This window comes from Zeugodacus cucurbitae, chromosome 2 (assembly GCF_028554725.1).
Source record: "Zeugodacus cucurbitae isolate PBARC_wt_2022May chromosome 2, idZeuCucr1.2, whole genome shotgun sequence".
In the NCBI taxonomy this organism is placed as follows: Eukaryota; Metazoa; Arthropoda; class Insecta; order Diptera; family Tephritidae; genus Zeugodacus; species Zeugodacus cucurbitae.
In genome coordinates this window covers 13607920-13620726 of record NC_071667.1, presented here as the reverse complement: position 1 = coordinate 13620726, position 12807 = coordinate 13607920, and the positions used below count along the sequence as shown (strand labels likewise).

Here is a 12807-nt window from a genome sequence, read left to right as displayed (position 1 = left end):
AAATCCGCGCCTAAGGGTAATTTTTAACCGAAATTTTACCGGATAAATCTCTCTGATAATTTAATGTAATTCAGAGGAAATTGTTTATTCTAATAGTGTGTCTCGGTTCCAAAAATTCCAAAAATTATTAAAATCGGATAATAACATCTCCTAGCTCCCATTAACCTAATTATAGGTTTTTCAAAAGTACGGTGGGCTTTTTTTCGCATATATGTATGTATTGATTAATATGTGAGATATCTTAGCGAAATTAAGTGAGGGTATAGTCTTGGATGTAGTGTACCTTGCTGGTGAAAATGAATGAAATCGGTTCAGAGAATTTCCTCAGCCCTCAAACACTATATAAGACGATTTTCGTTATTCTATTAAACTTTGTGCCGAATTTATAGGTAAATTTGGGTGTTATCTTACTAAAATTTCTTCAATATATTGCGAGAGTATAAAATGTTCAGTTGCACCCGAACTTAGCCTTTCCTTACTTGTTTAATTTTAACTTCAACACGAAAGCACTAAATGAGTCGTTTGTGGGTTTGTTTTCACTTTTATATGGCGCCACAGAGTCGTGAAGACTTCACAGCTTTTAAGTATTGTAGCTACCATTTTTTTACATTAATGTCAAATTTTTATATAATGAATATCCACATATAAGCACAATTAACTTATTATAGATACTAGTCTAATATATTTGACTCCCGATGGCCACCAATTTGTCCATTTGATATAATCTACTATCTAACAATCCTCTATATTTCTGTTAGAAATGTTTTTAACATATCGTCGATATTTAGCAAGAAAGACCAGACCAGAATATAGCGACAACGAAATTGGTGTAAAGTTACTGTACTAAAAATTATATTAAGTCTACAAGAAGAGTATAGTTTTTAAAGGAATCTTCATTTGAAAATGTCAATTTTAATTTCAAAATGACATTTTTACTTACAGAAACACGATTTTATCTTAACTCTCCTAAACTGGTATAAACTGGCATAAAAACCTCTGCAATGTTACTCATACGCCATGGAAGCCCATGTGTAACTACACGTACTCGCACACTTTAAATTATATACATTTAGACACACCCCGGCCCTCACTCGAACCTTACTAAAGTGCGCATTATGCCAGCATAGACTAGAGCAAACCACACATGCATACATTTATATAACATTCCGCGGGCAAAATTTGATTTCACATAATCTAATTTAGCTATTGCTGACACTACACTTGTGTGTCAATAGAATTGTAAGTGTTGCTTTGAACACATTCAAATTTCATCGCTCAACACTGCCGGCTAAATTACTCATGCAAAAATAATAACTTAAATCTTTGCAAAATTGTATTAGTTGACATACGCTGCTTTCCGCTCGATGAAAAATAATTCAATCGCACTCTGTAGTTTAGCCATAAAATGAATTAAGTTTTTGAGTTCTTAGAACGAGAAGCAAAGCGTAGCAAAGCTCGCAAATGAAACTAGGCATGTTGCTGATATAGCATAGTGGTTGTGCGAAGGAGCATGTGGCTAACTAATAAATATAATTAGACTTAGGTACTTACGATTTTTGGAGAAGATTGAAAAAGAACAAGTATTTAGAAACATGCTTTTGAATATTTGATAATATTTTCTAAATTTAGCAAAACAAATATTTTTAGAACAATCTTAGCTGCCAAGGGTTATTTGAAGTCACTGGAATGCGAAATTCTATAAAAAAAAGGAAGCTGAGGAATAATAATATATATACATTTCATTCTTGCTTGAACGAACTCTAAATTATATCCGCTCAGAAAATATAAATAAATAAAGCCCTCACCCCGTCAATCCCCGCTTGGCCACTATTTGGGACGATCCACCGGCCTTCGACCACGACCGTTTTCGCTTGATATTGTCGTATGTGATCCATTTTTCGTCGCCTGTCACCATCCACTTCAAAAATGGGACGAGTTCGTTCTGTTTCAGCAGCATATCGCAGGCGTTGATTCGGTCCAAAAGATTATTTTGCGTCAAATCATCCCAAACATCAAGCTTTTTTGTTTATCCAGCCTTGGTTTGGTGACTAACTCCCAACTTCTGGGCGATGTCACGAGTTGCCACATGCCGATCTCACTCGATGCTTTTCATGATTTAATCGGTATTCGTCGTCACAGGTCTTCCGCCGACTGGCTTATCCATGGTGTCGTTTTCACTCGCTCTGAATCGTCGAAACCATTCCTACGCAGTTCGAAGTGATAGAGTACCATCCCCCAAAACACCATTAATCTCACGGAACGTTGGTTTATGTAGCGCTTTATATATACATAACCTCAAAATTTCAAATACAAAAAAGCGGAAGGGAGATACTTGCCAATCTAAAACCTATTTCTCAAATAATTACCCCAAATATTTCGCCTAAATAACTACAACTGATCGAATTACTCAATATTCCGAGTTGAGTTACTTTTATGTATCTCTAAATGCAAATTCTTAGTGGTAGATGAAAAGTTTTTTAAAGTGAAAAAAGCAAAAATTATAACGGTAATATGATCATTACTTTACTACGCCACAGAAAAATGCCTTCCAACCAACCAAGCACCCAAGCAACATCGCGTCAAACAGTAGCCTTGCAATCGCCGAACTCTAATAAATACATTTACAAGCCTCATTCATTTTCTAATCTAATATATAACTTCTTTATTTATTCGATTTTATGCCTTTACAGTCATCCCAATCGACGTGTACCGGTACGTGTGAGCGCCTCTCAACCTCAATTAGGTTATTCTAGCAACTCTGGCGCGTCGGGAAGTGCGCTGATCAACATAGGTGGCGGAAACGAGAGTAGTCTGCGAAAGGATGTCATTAGCAGCATCAGCGGCATCACGGCCAACAACAATGGCAATAGCAGTGCATTGCTAGCAAAGCAGCATGGCGCCACTTGTGAGCAGAGCACACAAACACCCGAGTCAATAATGCGTGAGACGCGACGCCACAAGCTAAAAGCATTTAAATTCTCACTGAATAATGTTACGACGCCAGCGTTGAATTTGCGGTGAGCAACATGAGCTAGTCGCATAGGCAGGTGCCTTTGCGTCGCGCCTCTAATTGTATTGAACAACCTTTATTGAATTTGTATTTCTATATCCTCTAATTCTATCGTTTAACCCTTTCTATCTTTCCCTCTCTCTCTTTGCCATTGTGTAGTTTCCTGAATAATCGCAACAAACGCAATAGCTTATCCGCCAATGCAGTGGCCACCGAACAGAAAGCGACCAAAGTGCTCGGTCTAGTCTTCTTCACCTTCGTCCTTTGCTGGTCACCGTTTTTCGTTTTGAACATCATTTTTGCCGTTTGCCCAACCTGTCAAGTGCCCGAACATGTTGTGGACACATGCCTCTGGCTTGGTTATGTTTCATCAACCATTAATCCCATTATCTATACAATTTTCAATCGAATATTTCGTGCGGCTTTCATACGGCTACTAAAGTGCAATTGCGAGCGGTAAGTGAATAATTCAATTTTGTTTTTTATAGTAATTAAATTCGAATTAAAAATGTCTATTTAGCGGAAAATGATGATCATTTAAATTTGGAATTGCGAAAAAATCGATTTTGTGTTTTTTTTAGTAGGAGTTTAAGTTGCAACGCATTTAAAGCTACTATTTCCATACATGATTTATTTATTTATTTATTTCGCTAATTCTTACCAAAAAGCTTCGTCAAAACACACCTCAGTGTTGCCTTATATCTATCTCTCTTATTTTCAAAATTGTACCCATTACTTATTTCCTATTTTCAATTAAAATTATATTTACTTATTTTTCTCTCTATTTTGGTTTCGAACCCTCAATACGTCATCTGTTTTCGACAGCAAAGGTTTTTAACGCACTCAAGATTTACATCTAGTAATAGCCTAGATCTTAACCAACTCAGCTGATGAGCACACCTTTTGTCTAAGGTATTCTTCCCACGTCTTTCCATAGTGAAAGATATTATTCGTCTAAGATCTGTAGCTTATAAGGTATCTAAAACCCTATTCAAAGTCATTCTGCCCAAATACAACGTTTCCAATAGGGTGTTACTAGCATATTTTTTTCGAAAGTGATCGCCAATCTGCAATAGAAGTTAAAAAGCCAATATATCTTTTAATACTGAAGAGCTGCAGAAACCCTGGTCGAAAAAATACCTCTTATACGATACCTCGATACGTATTCATCTAAATGATGAGTTCTTGTTACGGATTTTGAAATAGACTGCTTAGACCTGAGGAACATATTTTTATTGATCAAATCGTAGTATATATTATAAATACATATATATTTTATTTATTATATATAATTTTTTTAATTTATTTTAGAAATGGAAAATAATGGAAAAGCGACCAAAAATAGTGTAAATGAGAAGAGAAATGTGTGCGCTTGCGCTTTTTACATATTTTCACAACTTTGTTAATTTATTTTTTATTAAACTAGCAGAATAGTTTTTATTAAATTATTTTGCATTTTATAGTTATGAAACCGTTATATATGCATAGCACATATGTTTTTATATGGAAATAAATAAATTTAAATTTTTATTTAAATAAACTGATTTCACTCTTCCAACTCTTAATTCTTTCTCTCTCTCACCACAGCTCCGGTCGACCATCACGCTATCGTTCCGTCACCGAAGGACGCGCCGCATTAAGTCTGTGCGCGCCATCCGCACTACCGTTGGCCATTTCATTTCAAAGTGCACCTCTGATGACACCATCAACCACAAATGCGACGCCGTTAAGCGATTTTCGTGGCAGCTACACCATCACAGATGACGAGTGTTAAATTTTAGTTGCCAATGCGAATGGCGGTATTGCAGACTGGTGGCTGCAAGTAGACATGGCAACATGGCAATTATTTTTCCGATTGAAAACTACAACATAAATATACGAAGTGATGTTATGCAAGGCACACAGCTATGGCGAAACGACGAAACGAGCAAAAATGTAACTATTGTTACCTTTACATATAAATATAAGAGCGGTATGAATGTGTTGGACTTTGGTGAATGTGCATAGATATAAATATGAGGTACGAATGATATCCCATACAGAGATATGTATATATTCAGATGTGGTTGCCATATGGCTATAAAATACTAAACATACATACACCTATAGTATATACTTTACAGACAAAGTACATTCGCAGAAGTTTATTATAAGTTTCCACCTGCAGTACCAGCGACCAGCAGTAGACAATTGAAAAAGTTAGTCAATTCGAGCGGAAATATTAAGCAAAGGTTATGGCAAACTTCAGCAATAAATATGTTCGTGTTTCGAAAACATTTTTTTTAGCTGATGTTTGCTCCAAAAGAAACATAGTTTGGTTTCTAAAGCCTACAGAGGCAACGGTGGAAGATAGTAATGGTGAAACCCCACAATTTTTTTACATATAAAAAGTAACAAAAAACTTTTGTAATTTACCTACAGACAGTACAATTTTATATTATTTTTAGACATAGAAGCAGGTGTTTTGTGTTAGCAAAAATACCAAGCTCAATATTGCATAATATGTTACAACAAATATGCATTCGCGCTTTGGTCTTTCAGACATACTAACAGACTACTCTATTAGCAATTATTCGTTTAAACTGTTATTCTCATTAGAGAAATCTAAACAAACAACAGCTGCTTGTGAGACCTAAACAAATTTAGTTAACGTGTTTTTTTGTTATAACATGCGTAAGCAATTAAATACTAATGGCGCAATTAAAAATGGAATGTTTATAAAAAAGTGAACTGATTTTTTTATTTTATATGATCCCCAAACTAATAATTAATTGCGCATTTAATTACATTAAAAAAATATGCGGCAAAAAATGCAATTATACCGCATTCAGTTAGACGAAAGCTAACGCTTGTGCAATTATATCAAAAATTTACAATTTTTTATTGTCAATAGTAGCAGGCACAACTGTTACTATTCTTCCAAAATGCTATAAATACTATAAAAAATGCCACACATTTGATTTAATTAGCAGCGAAAAACTTAATAGCTGTACTCGCACTAACTAATTGACGTTGAATGAATTATGTTTTTACTGTAATTGAAATGGGAAAACAATCCAAATAACAACGTGTGCACGTTGGCACTTCGAAAGGCGCATACATTGCATAATAAAGGTGTGCATGATTTGTAATCGAAACAATTAACAAGCGAGCGCGTTAACAGCTGGAAATCTACTTGTAACTCTGGCAGAATACTAATTGCGTAAAAGCAGTGTATAAATCATTAGCGGGCAGCGAATATATAGAATAACATTTAAGGGAATGGTTGTGCGAACATAACACTTATTTATCGCGTGAGTGATACTGAAATTTGCTGCGTGATTTTAATAGAACTCAAACAGCAGAAGAGACCTTATAATAACATAAAAACAGTCTTGTACTTGACAACATTGTTTGTGAAGCATAAGCTCTTTCCTTATGGATAATTATATGATTATTTGATGCTGCTAATATAATACTAGGTCTGGGGTCAAATTGTTTCGACCAACTTGGATCATAGCGAAGGTTGTTAACTGGGTTATTTGTGATACGGAAAGTAGTGATGTTAAGTAAAACTTCAATAGAAACTTAAAACGGTATCTGAAACACAAGGGGTCTCATGAAGAAACTGAATTTAGCAAGCGCATTGAAAGTTGATTGAAAACCCAGTACTGTTAGTAAAAAAAATTCCTGTCTCTAAGCCTTAGTAATCATCATAATCATTTTGTAATCATTCCTCAGAAGATCGGATAAGAAGCTTAGATAGGAATTCATTCATATACAGAAAACAGCAAACTGCTTGACAGATATACCTAAAAACCAAACTCACTTTGCGAATTATATTATTCACATAAATTTCACTGATTTCAATACAGCAACTGAAACTCAGCTGAGTTCATCCCGTACTCATACCAGTATAATTAATTATATATATTATAGTATAATTAAAAATCCCATAACGCAAACATAATGCAGACGAAGTCATTAAAACATTTACCTTTCACTGCAACTCACTGTTAATTACAAAAACAACTTGACAAAAAATTGAAACTTCAACTTGTACGCCACCGCTGCCACAAATACATGCGTGGACAAACTCATTAGTAGTAAATATGATGGCAGTCAAAAGTTTAATAACTGCGCAGAGATAAAGTTAATGTCAGAGAAGGAAAACGGAGTCAATAAATCAAACAAAAAGGCGGAAAATGCAAAAGCAAAACTTTTATTAAAAATGTTCCAATAGTGGCTGAGAGTTTAATTAATTTGTGGTTCCTATAGCTACATAACTAATGAGCATCGCAAGTATTGCGCGGTGAAGTTATTGAGGAAGCCAATGAAATTCAAAGGAAATAATAAACCTAATTGTTAACAGCCACAGCAAATCTTTAGATTGTAGGTTATTTGGTATTCTTGAATTTCCTAAGCAAAATGTTATTGTTGTATGTTTGTATGTCTTTATGTGTATATTTTTATGTGTGTTTATAGGCGGTTAAATGAGCTATTAAGCAGAAACGTAAACGAACAGTTTCTGCTAAACTTACCCTATCTTCTACTTCAGCTAATTACATGGAAAAGAATTTTAGTGCAAAATCAAAAACTAGAAACAAAAACTGTCACTCAATTCAAACAAAAAAGTGTATCAAGTAAATAAGCTTCATAGTTTTCTTACGAAATAGCTGAAAATAATAAATAATTATTGTACAATTTATGGAAATTTTTACTACACACCCACACGCACACTCATGTGTACCTGTATGTATGTATGTGAAATCACAATTTAATATGAGTAAATGTACCAATCGACTTGCTATAAATAATATACATATATATGTAGAATATCTGTACAAAATTTCAAAACGATCGATGCAGTAGTTTTTTCTATAGGCTGGTCACCGACTTTAAAAATGACATATTTGGGGAAATCGATTCAAAGTTTTGTACACTCAGCGCAGGTGGCTGGAAGGCGCGCAAACCTAAGTTAGAGGTACCGTTATTCAACCTGCTGTTTTTCTCCGAATGACCTAACACTTTAACAAAATATTCTTGAAATGTTGATGGTTCACAAAAAAAAACAAAAAAAAAAGTTGTCAAACCTTAGCCCCCCCGTTTCACCCAGTACAGTTAGTAAAAATCCCTGGATCTAAACCTTAGTAATCATCATATTCATGTTGTAATCATTCCTCAGAAGATCGGAGAAGAAGCTTAGAGAAGAATTCATTTGTACACAGAATAGCGGCAAATTGCCTGGAAGATATGTCTAAAACCCAAACCAACTTTGTAAATTATGTTAATCACATAAATTTCACAGATTTCAATACAGCAAGATTTTCAGCCGAATTCATCCCGTACTCATACCAGTATAATTAATTACTCGTTTGATTTCACAACCGTCGCTAATTAAAAATCTCACAACTAATATGCAGACGGAAACATAATGCAGGCGAAGCCATTAAAACATTTACCTTTTACTGCAACTAACTGTTAATTACAAAAACAACTTGACAAAAGATGAAACTTCAACTTACACGCCGCCGCTGCCACAACTACGTGGACAAACTCATTAGTAGTACGTATAACGGCAGTTAAAAGTTAAATATCTGCGCGGAGATAAAGTAAACGGCAGAGTAGAAAAACGGCATCAATAAATCAAACAAAAAGGCGGAAAATGCAAAAGCAAAACTTTTAGCAAAATTGTTCGAATAGTGGCTGAGAGTTTAATTAATTTGTGATTCCTGTAGCTACATAACTAATGAGCAGCGCAAGCACAGCGGAGTAAATTTATTGAGGAAGCCAATGAAATTCAAAGGAAATAACAAACATAATTGTTATCAGCCGCAACAAAACTTTAGGTTGCTAAGTTATAGGATTTTCATGAATTTAACTTAAACAAAATGTTAATTATATGTCTGTATGTCTGCATGTGTATATGTTTATGTGTATTTTTATGCGTCTAAGTGGGCTGTTAAGGGGCTATACCAGAGTGACATTAAAAAATCCATTTTTTTCTTCTATATTTTGCTTATGCGATTGTTAATACTTTCAAAAAATATCCTGTGAAAGCGGTAAGGCCGTATCTTGAATAGTTTCTGAATGGCAGCGTTCTAAAGAGCGCAGGTATAAGCTGACATAGTCGAAACTTTAAACGCGTTTTTCTCAAAACGACATTTCTCAAAACTGCTGACATCATAACTCAAGGAGAAATTTACCGATCGCCTTCAAATTTAAATTGAATGTTCTTGAATATATTTACTATACCTACTTTATGTCCTAAAATTGTCAATTTGGCATTAAATAACAGCCAATTTGTTTACCTAAAAAACGATTTTTTTTTCAGAACTACGCCATTTTGTCAATTTTTGATATTTTTCAAAAATAGTTGGTCATTGTATAGGAAATTGGTTTGTTTCAGCTACTCATTCGGCCGGAATCATGTAGTACCTCCCACGACAGCACATATTTAAAAAAAAAATCTTAAAATATAGCTTATTATATCCAAAAACTTCGAAACATTCAATCGAGTACTTTCTTTAAAAAAAAAATTCACTAAAAACGCCTAATTTTTTATGGCTTACACTGGTATAGCCCTTTAAGCAGAAACATAAAGAAACAGTTTCAGGTGAACTTTCTCTATCTTCTACTTGAGCTAATTACATGGAAAAGAATTTTATCAAATACACAGTACACAAAAATTTGAAAACAAAAAACTGTCACTCAAATCAAACAAAAAAAGTGTATCAAGTGAGTAAGCTTCATAGTTTTCTTACAAAATAGCTGACTAAATAGCTGAAAATAATAAATAATTATTGTGCAATTTATGGAAATTTTTACTACACACCCACACACACACTCATGTGTACCTGTATGTATGTATGTGAAATCACAATTTAATATGAGTAAATGTACCTATCGACTTGCTATAAATACATATATATTAAATGTATGTATATGTAGTGTTTAGTGTTAATAAAGGCGTCCAACAAATATTGTTGTAGCTCTATGCAAATTTAGTCTAAATATTTATAGGTGTTTATATGTAAAACATGCATTGATTAATTTGTTAAGTAAAAATAAAATTAAAATTTGGGTTAAAATGTTTTAACAGCCAGATTTAAAATATCTGCTTCCCGCTTAAGTTAATTAGGTTATTTTATTGTAGACGAATTACTCTAATGATTAATTAAATAATGAATTATTGCTACAAATTGTGAATTTCAAAACAAAATATAATTTAATAACAAATATCATTTTTAATAACAAATATAATTTCTGCTGATTTTTTCGAAATTTCCGCAAGTCGAGTTAAGCTGTTATATGTGGAGACGATTAATATGTGTATTTAAATTTTAATTATGTATGGGTATAAAAATGTTATTCTAAGCGCTATTTTCAGTTCAAAATATTTTAAATCGATTTATTATACTTTTTTACTGTGGTTAATAAAAAGAGTATTATTATAACACTAATTTTTAAATAGATATTAGTTTTTAATAATAAACGAAATAAAATGTATGTTTTCCTTAATTCAATGCATTAAATATAATAATTAAACTATTTTTTAAATAAAAATAAATGTCCATAAAATTAAAATTCTATTGTTATTTTTTATTAGCTATATAGCTGTTTATTTTTTTTTTTTTTTGTTTGTTTTATTCAATTATACTCAATTTTTGCTTTATAATCCACAATTGTTATTTAAAAATTCAAAAACATCCCTGGTCACCATTGTCATGTTGGTTGAATACTTGTAACAGTGTAACAGTTCGTGTGTTCTAAATCTATCAGAATTAAGACTCAAATAATAGAAATATGACTTCAAAAAGTTGTCATAAAAATCAGTTAATAGACAGCTTAAATGTTTTCCACGTTATCCACAAATATTAAATTGTATTCTGAATATAAAAAAAGTAAAATTTTGATTTGCTATTAAAATGCAAGAGGTTAAATGCTGTACCTCTCAACTAAAATTCAAAATATATGCATTTTTGGCGCTTGAACTTGACAGCGAGTTTCCAGAAGTGAATTTTCTGCAAATAGAAAAGTTACTGAAGTCAAGAACTATCTACTAAATAACATAGATTTTGTTTTCCAAATTGGTGGAAAAATTATATTCGATGTATATTCATAAATGAAAAAAAAATAGATTAGGTTAAGTCTCAAGATGTTAAATAAAAAAATCATAATAATGCTTCTGCACTAACTGAAGTAATTGCTCTGAATTTTTATACTCGTGTAAGCTTGTGAGTAGGTCTTTTTATATTACTCCGTGAATGAGTATACCAAAAATTTACAATGGAATTTGAATAAGCAATACAGAGATGGCTTTGTAAAATTTTACATAAAAATATTTTTTCGTAATATTTAACCATCTGATGGGTAATATTTAACCCCTGAGATCACCTTTTCAAGTTAGTGAGAAATTGTACTGAAAATTAGTTTCTTATATTTTTATGATTTCGAAATTAAGTCAAATATACATTTTTCGAAATCTTTAAAATTCCCTTGACATTCTATACTATACAAATGTTTGGCAGACTTACCTGACAGACAAACTTTCACATTAAGAAAAGTGCTGTAAACAAGGAAAAAAGAGTGCAGATTAATAAATTGATAATAGTAATGTATTTATGATACGGTTAACATTAAGTTCGATCAGAGATATGATAAAATCAGAGCATCTGTTTATTATAAATATATATATGGTATTATATGTTGTACGTACGTTCCAGGAACTCATGTGAATTACACTGATTCATTTACCGTTATACTTAGTTATGTACCTAAACCTGAGTAGGTGTAATTAAGAAAACTCTTAAATGAATAGAGTGTATCAGTTTTGAACTCTTGTATACATTAGAGTGGGTCAATTTTTTTCTTGACAAAGCGATTATCAAAATCGTAAACTACTATGAATTCTAAGAAAATTTGCCCAAGAAACCATGGGTCTAAAATGAAAATCGAGCATCCGGTTTTTAACGAGAAACTTTCGTATATTGTATTTTGTAAAAAAAAAGTCAAATTCCTATTCCACTGTCGATTGTTTGCTTGTTTTGTAGATATCGAAGCTAATTTGCTCAAATTTGGTATGTGGTGTTGTATTTAAGCAGAAAATTCGACAGTACAGAAATTTTTTATAGGGGGCGTGACACTGCCCACTTATGAGTTCATATGTATATCTCTGGAACCACCTCACCGATTTTTTTCAAATTCTGTATACGTATTACATTATTTGGAAAATTATCAAAAGCGGACAAAAACCACGCCCACCTGCCATATAACGGTAATTTTTGAAAACACTAAAGATCAGAAATTTTAATAACTGTTGAAGGGAAACATCTTGAGTTTGGTATTCGGTGTTGTATTGCAGCCAGATATCCGACTATATGAAAATTTTGGCATATGACCGCCCACTTTTGAGTGCATATGTAAATCTCTGGAACTACTTTATCGAAAAAATAACTCATATTTTGCACATTCAGAAAATGTTCTACTAACAATGCTTTTTTATGCCAGAAAGGAAGTGCGCCAGAGGGCTACAAAAAAAATTTTTACTATCGTGAAAAACTTTACGGCCCAACAAAATTAAGAGCTTACAAAAAACCAACTATAAATTTTGACTGCACTGATTATGTTGAGATGATAAACTTAGATAACAATAGCATTTTGTCGGAGCCGCGCTTCACTGCAAACACACCCTATGACCACTTGCTCGAATACATAGAATTTGACAATCCTCCACTTCCGGATCCACAAATTCCTCCCTTAACAGTTAAGTTTTTGCTTTATATATACATAGATATAAAATGAAATTGTTAACTGCA

At 32.8% G+C, this 12807-nt stretch overlaps 1 protein-coding gene across 3 annotated transcripts in view; it reads left to right on the top strand.

Moving 5' to 3' along the window:
* LOC128921834 (dopamine D2-like receptor) overlaps window positions 1-10545 on the top strand; it is an 80758-nt gene extending 70213 nt beyond the window's left edge. For 2 of the 3 annotated variants that reach the window (XM_054230347.1, XM_054230351.1), the window contains exons 7-9: window positions 2691-3017; window positions 3170-3466; window positions 4598-10545. In XM_054230347.1, coding sequence (XP_054086322.1) covers window positions 2691-3017; window positions 3170-3466; window positions 4598-4784 — 811 coding nt within the window. In that variant the 3' untranslated portion in view covers window positions 4785-10545. Of the gene's footprint in view, window positions 1-2690; window positions 3018-3169; window positions 3471-4597 lie in introns of those variants that run through there. The other variant, XM_054230354.1, reaches the window with a different exon arrangement.
* Window positions 10546-12807: the final 2262 nt, after the last annotated feature.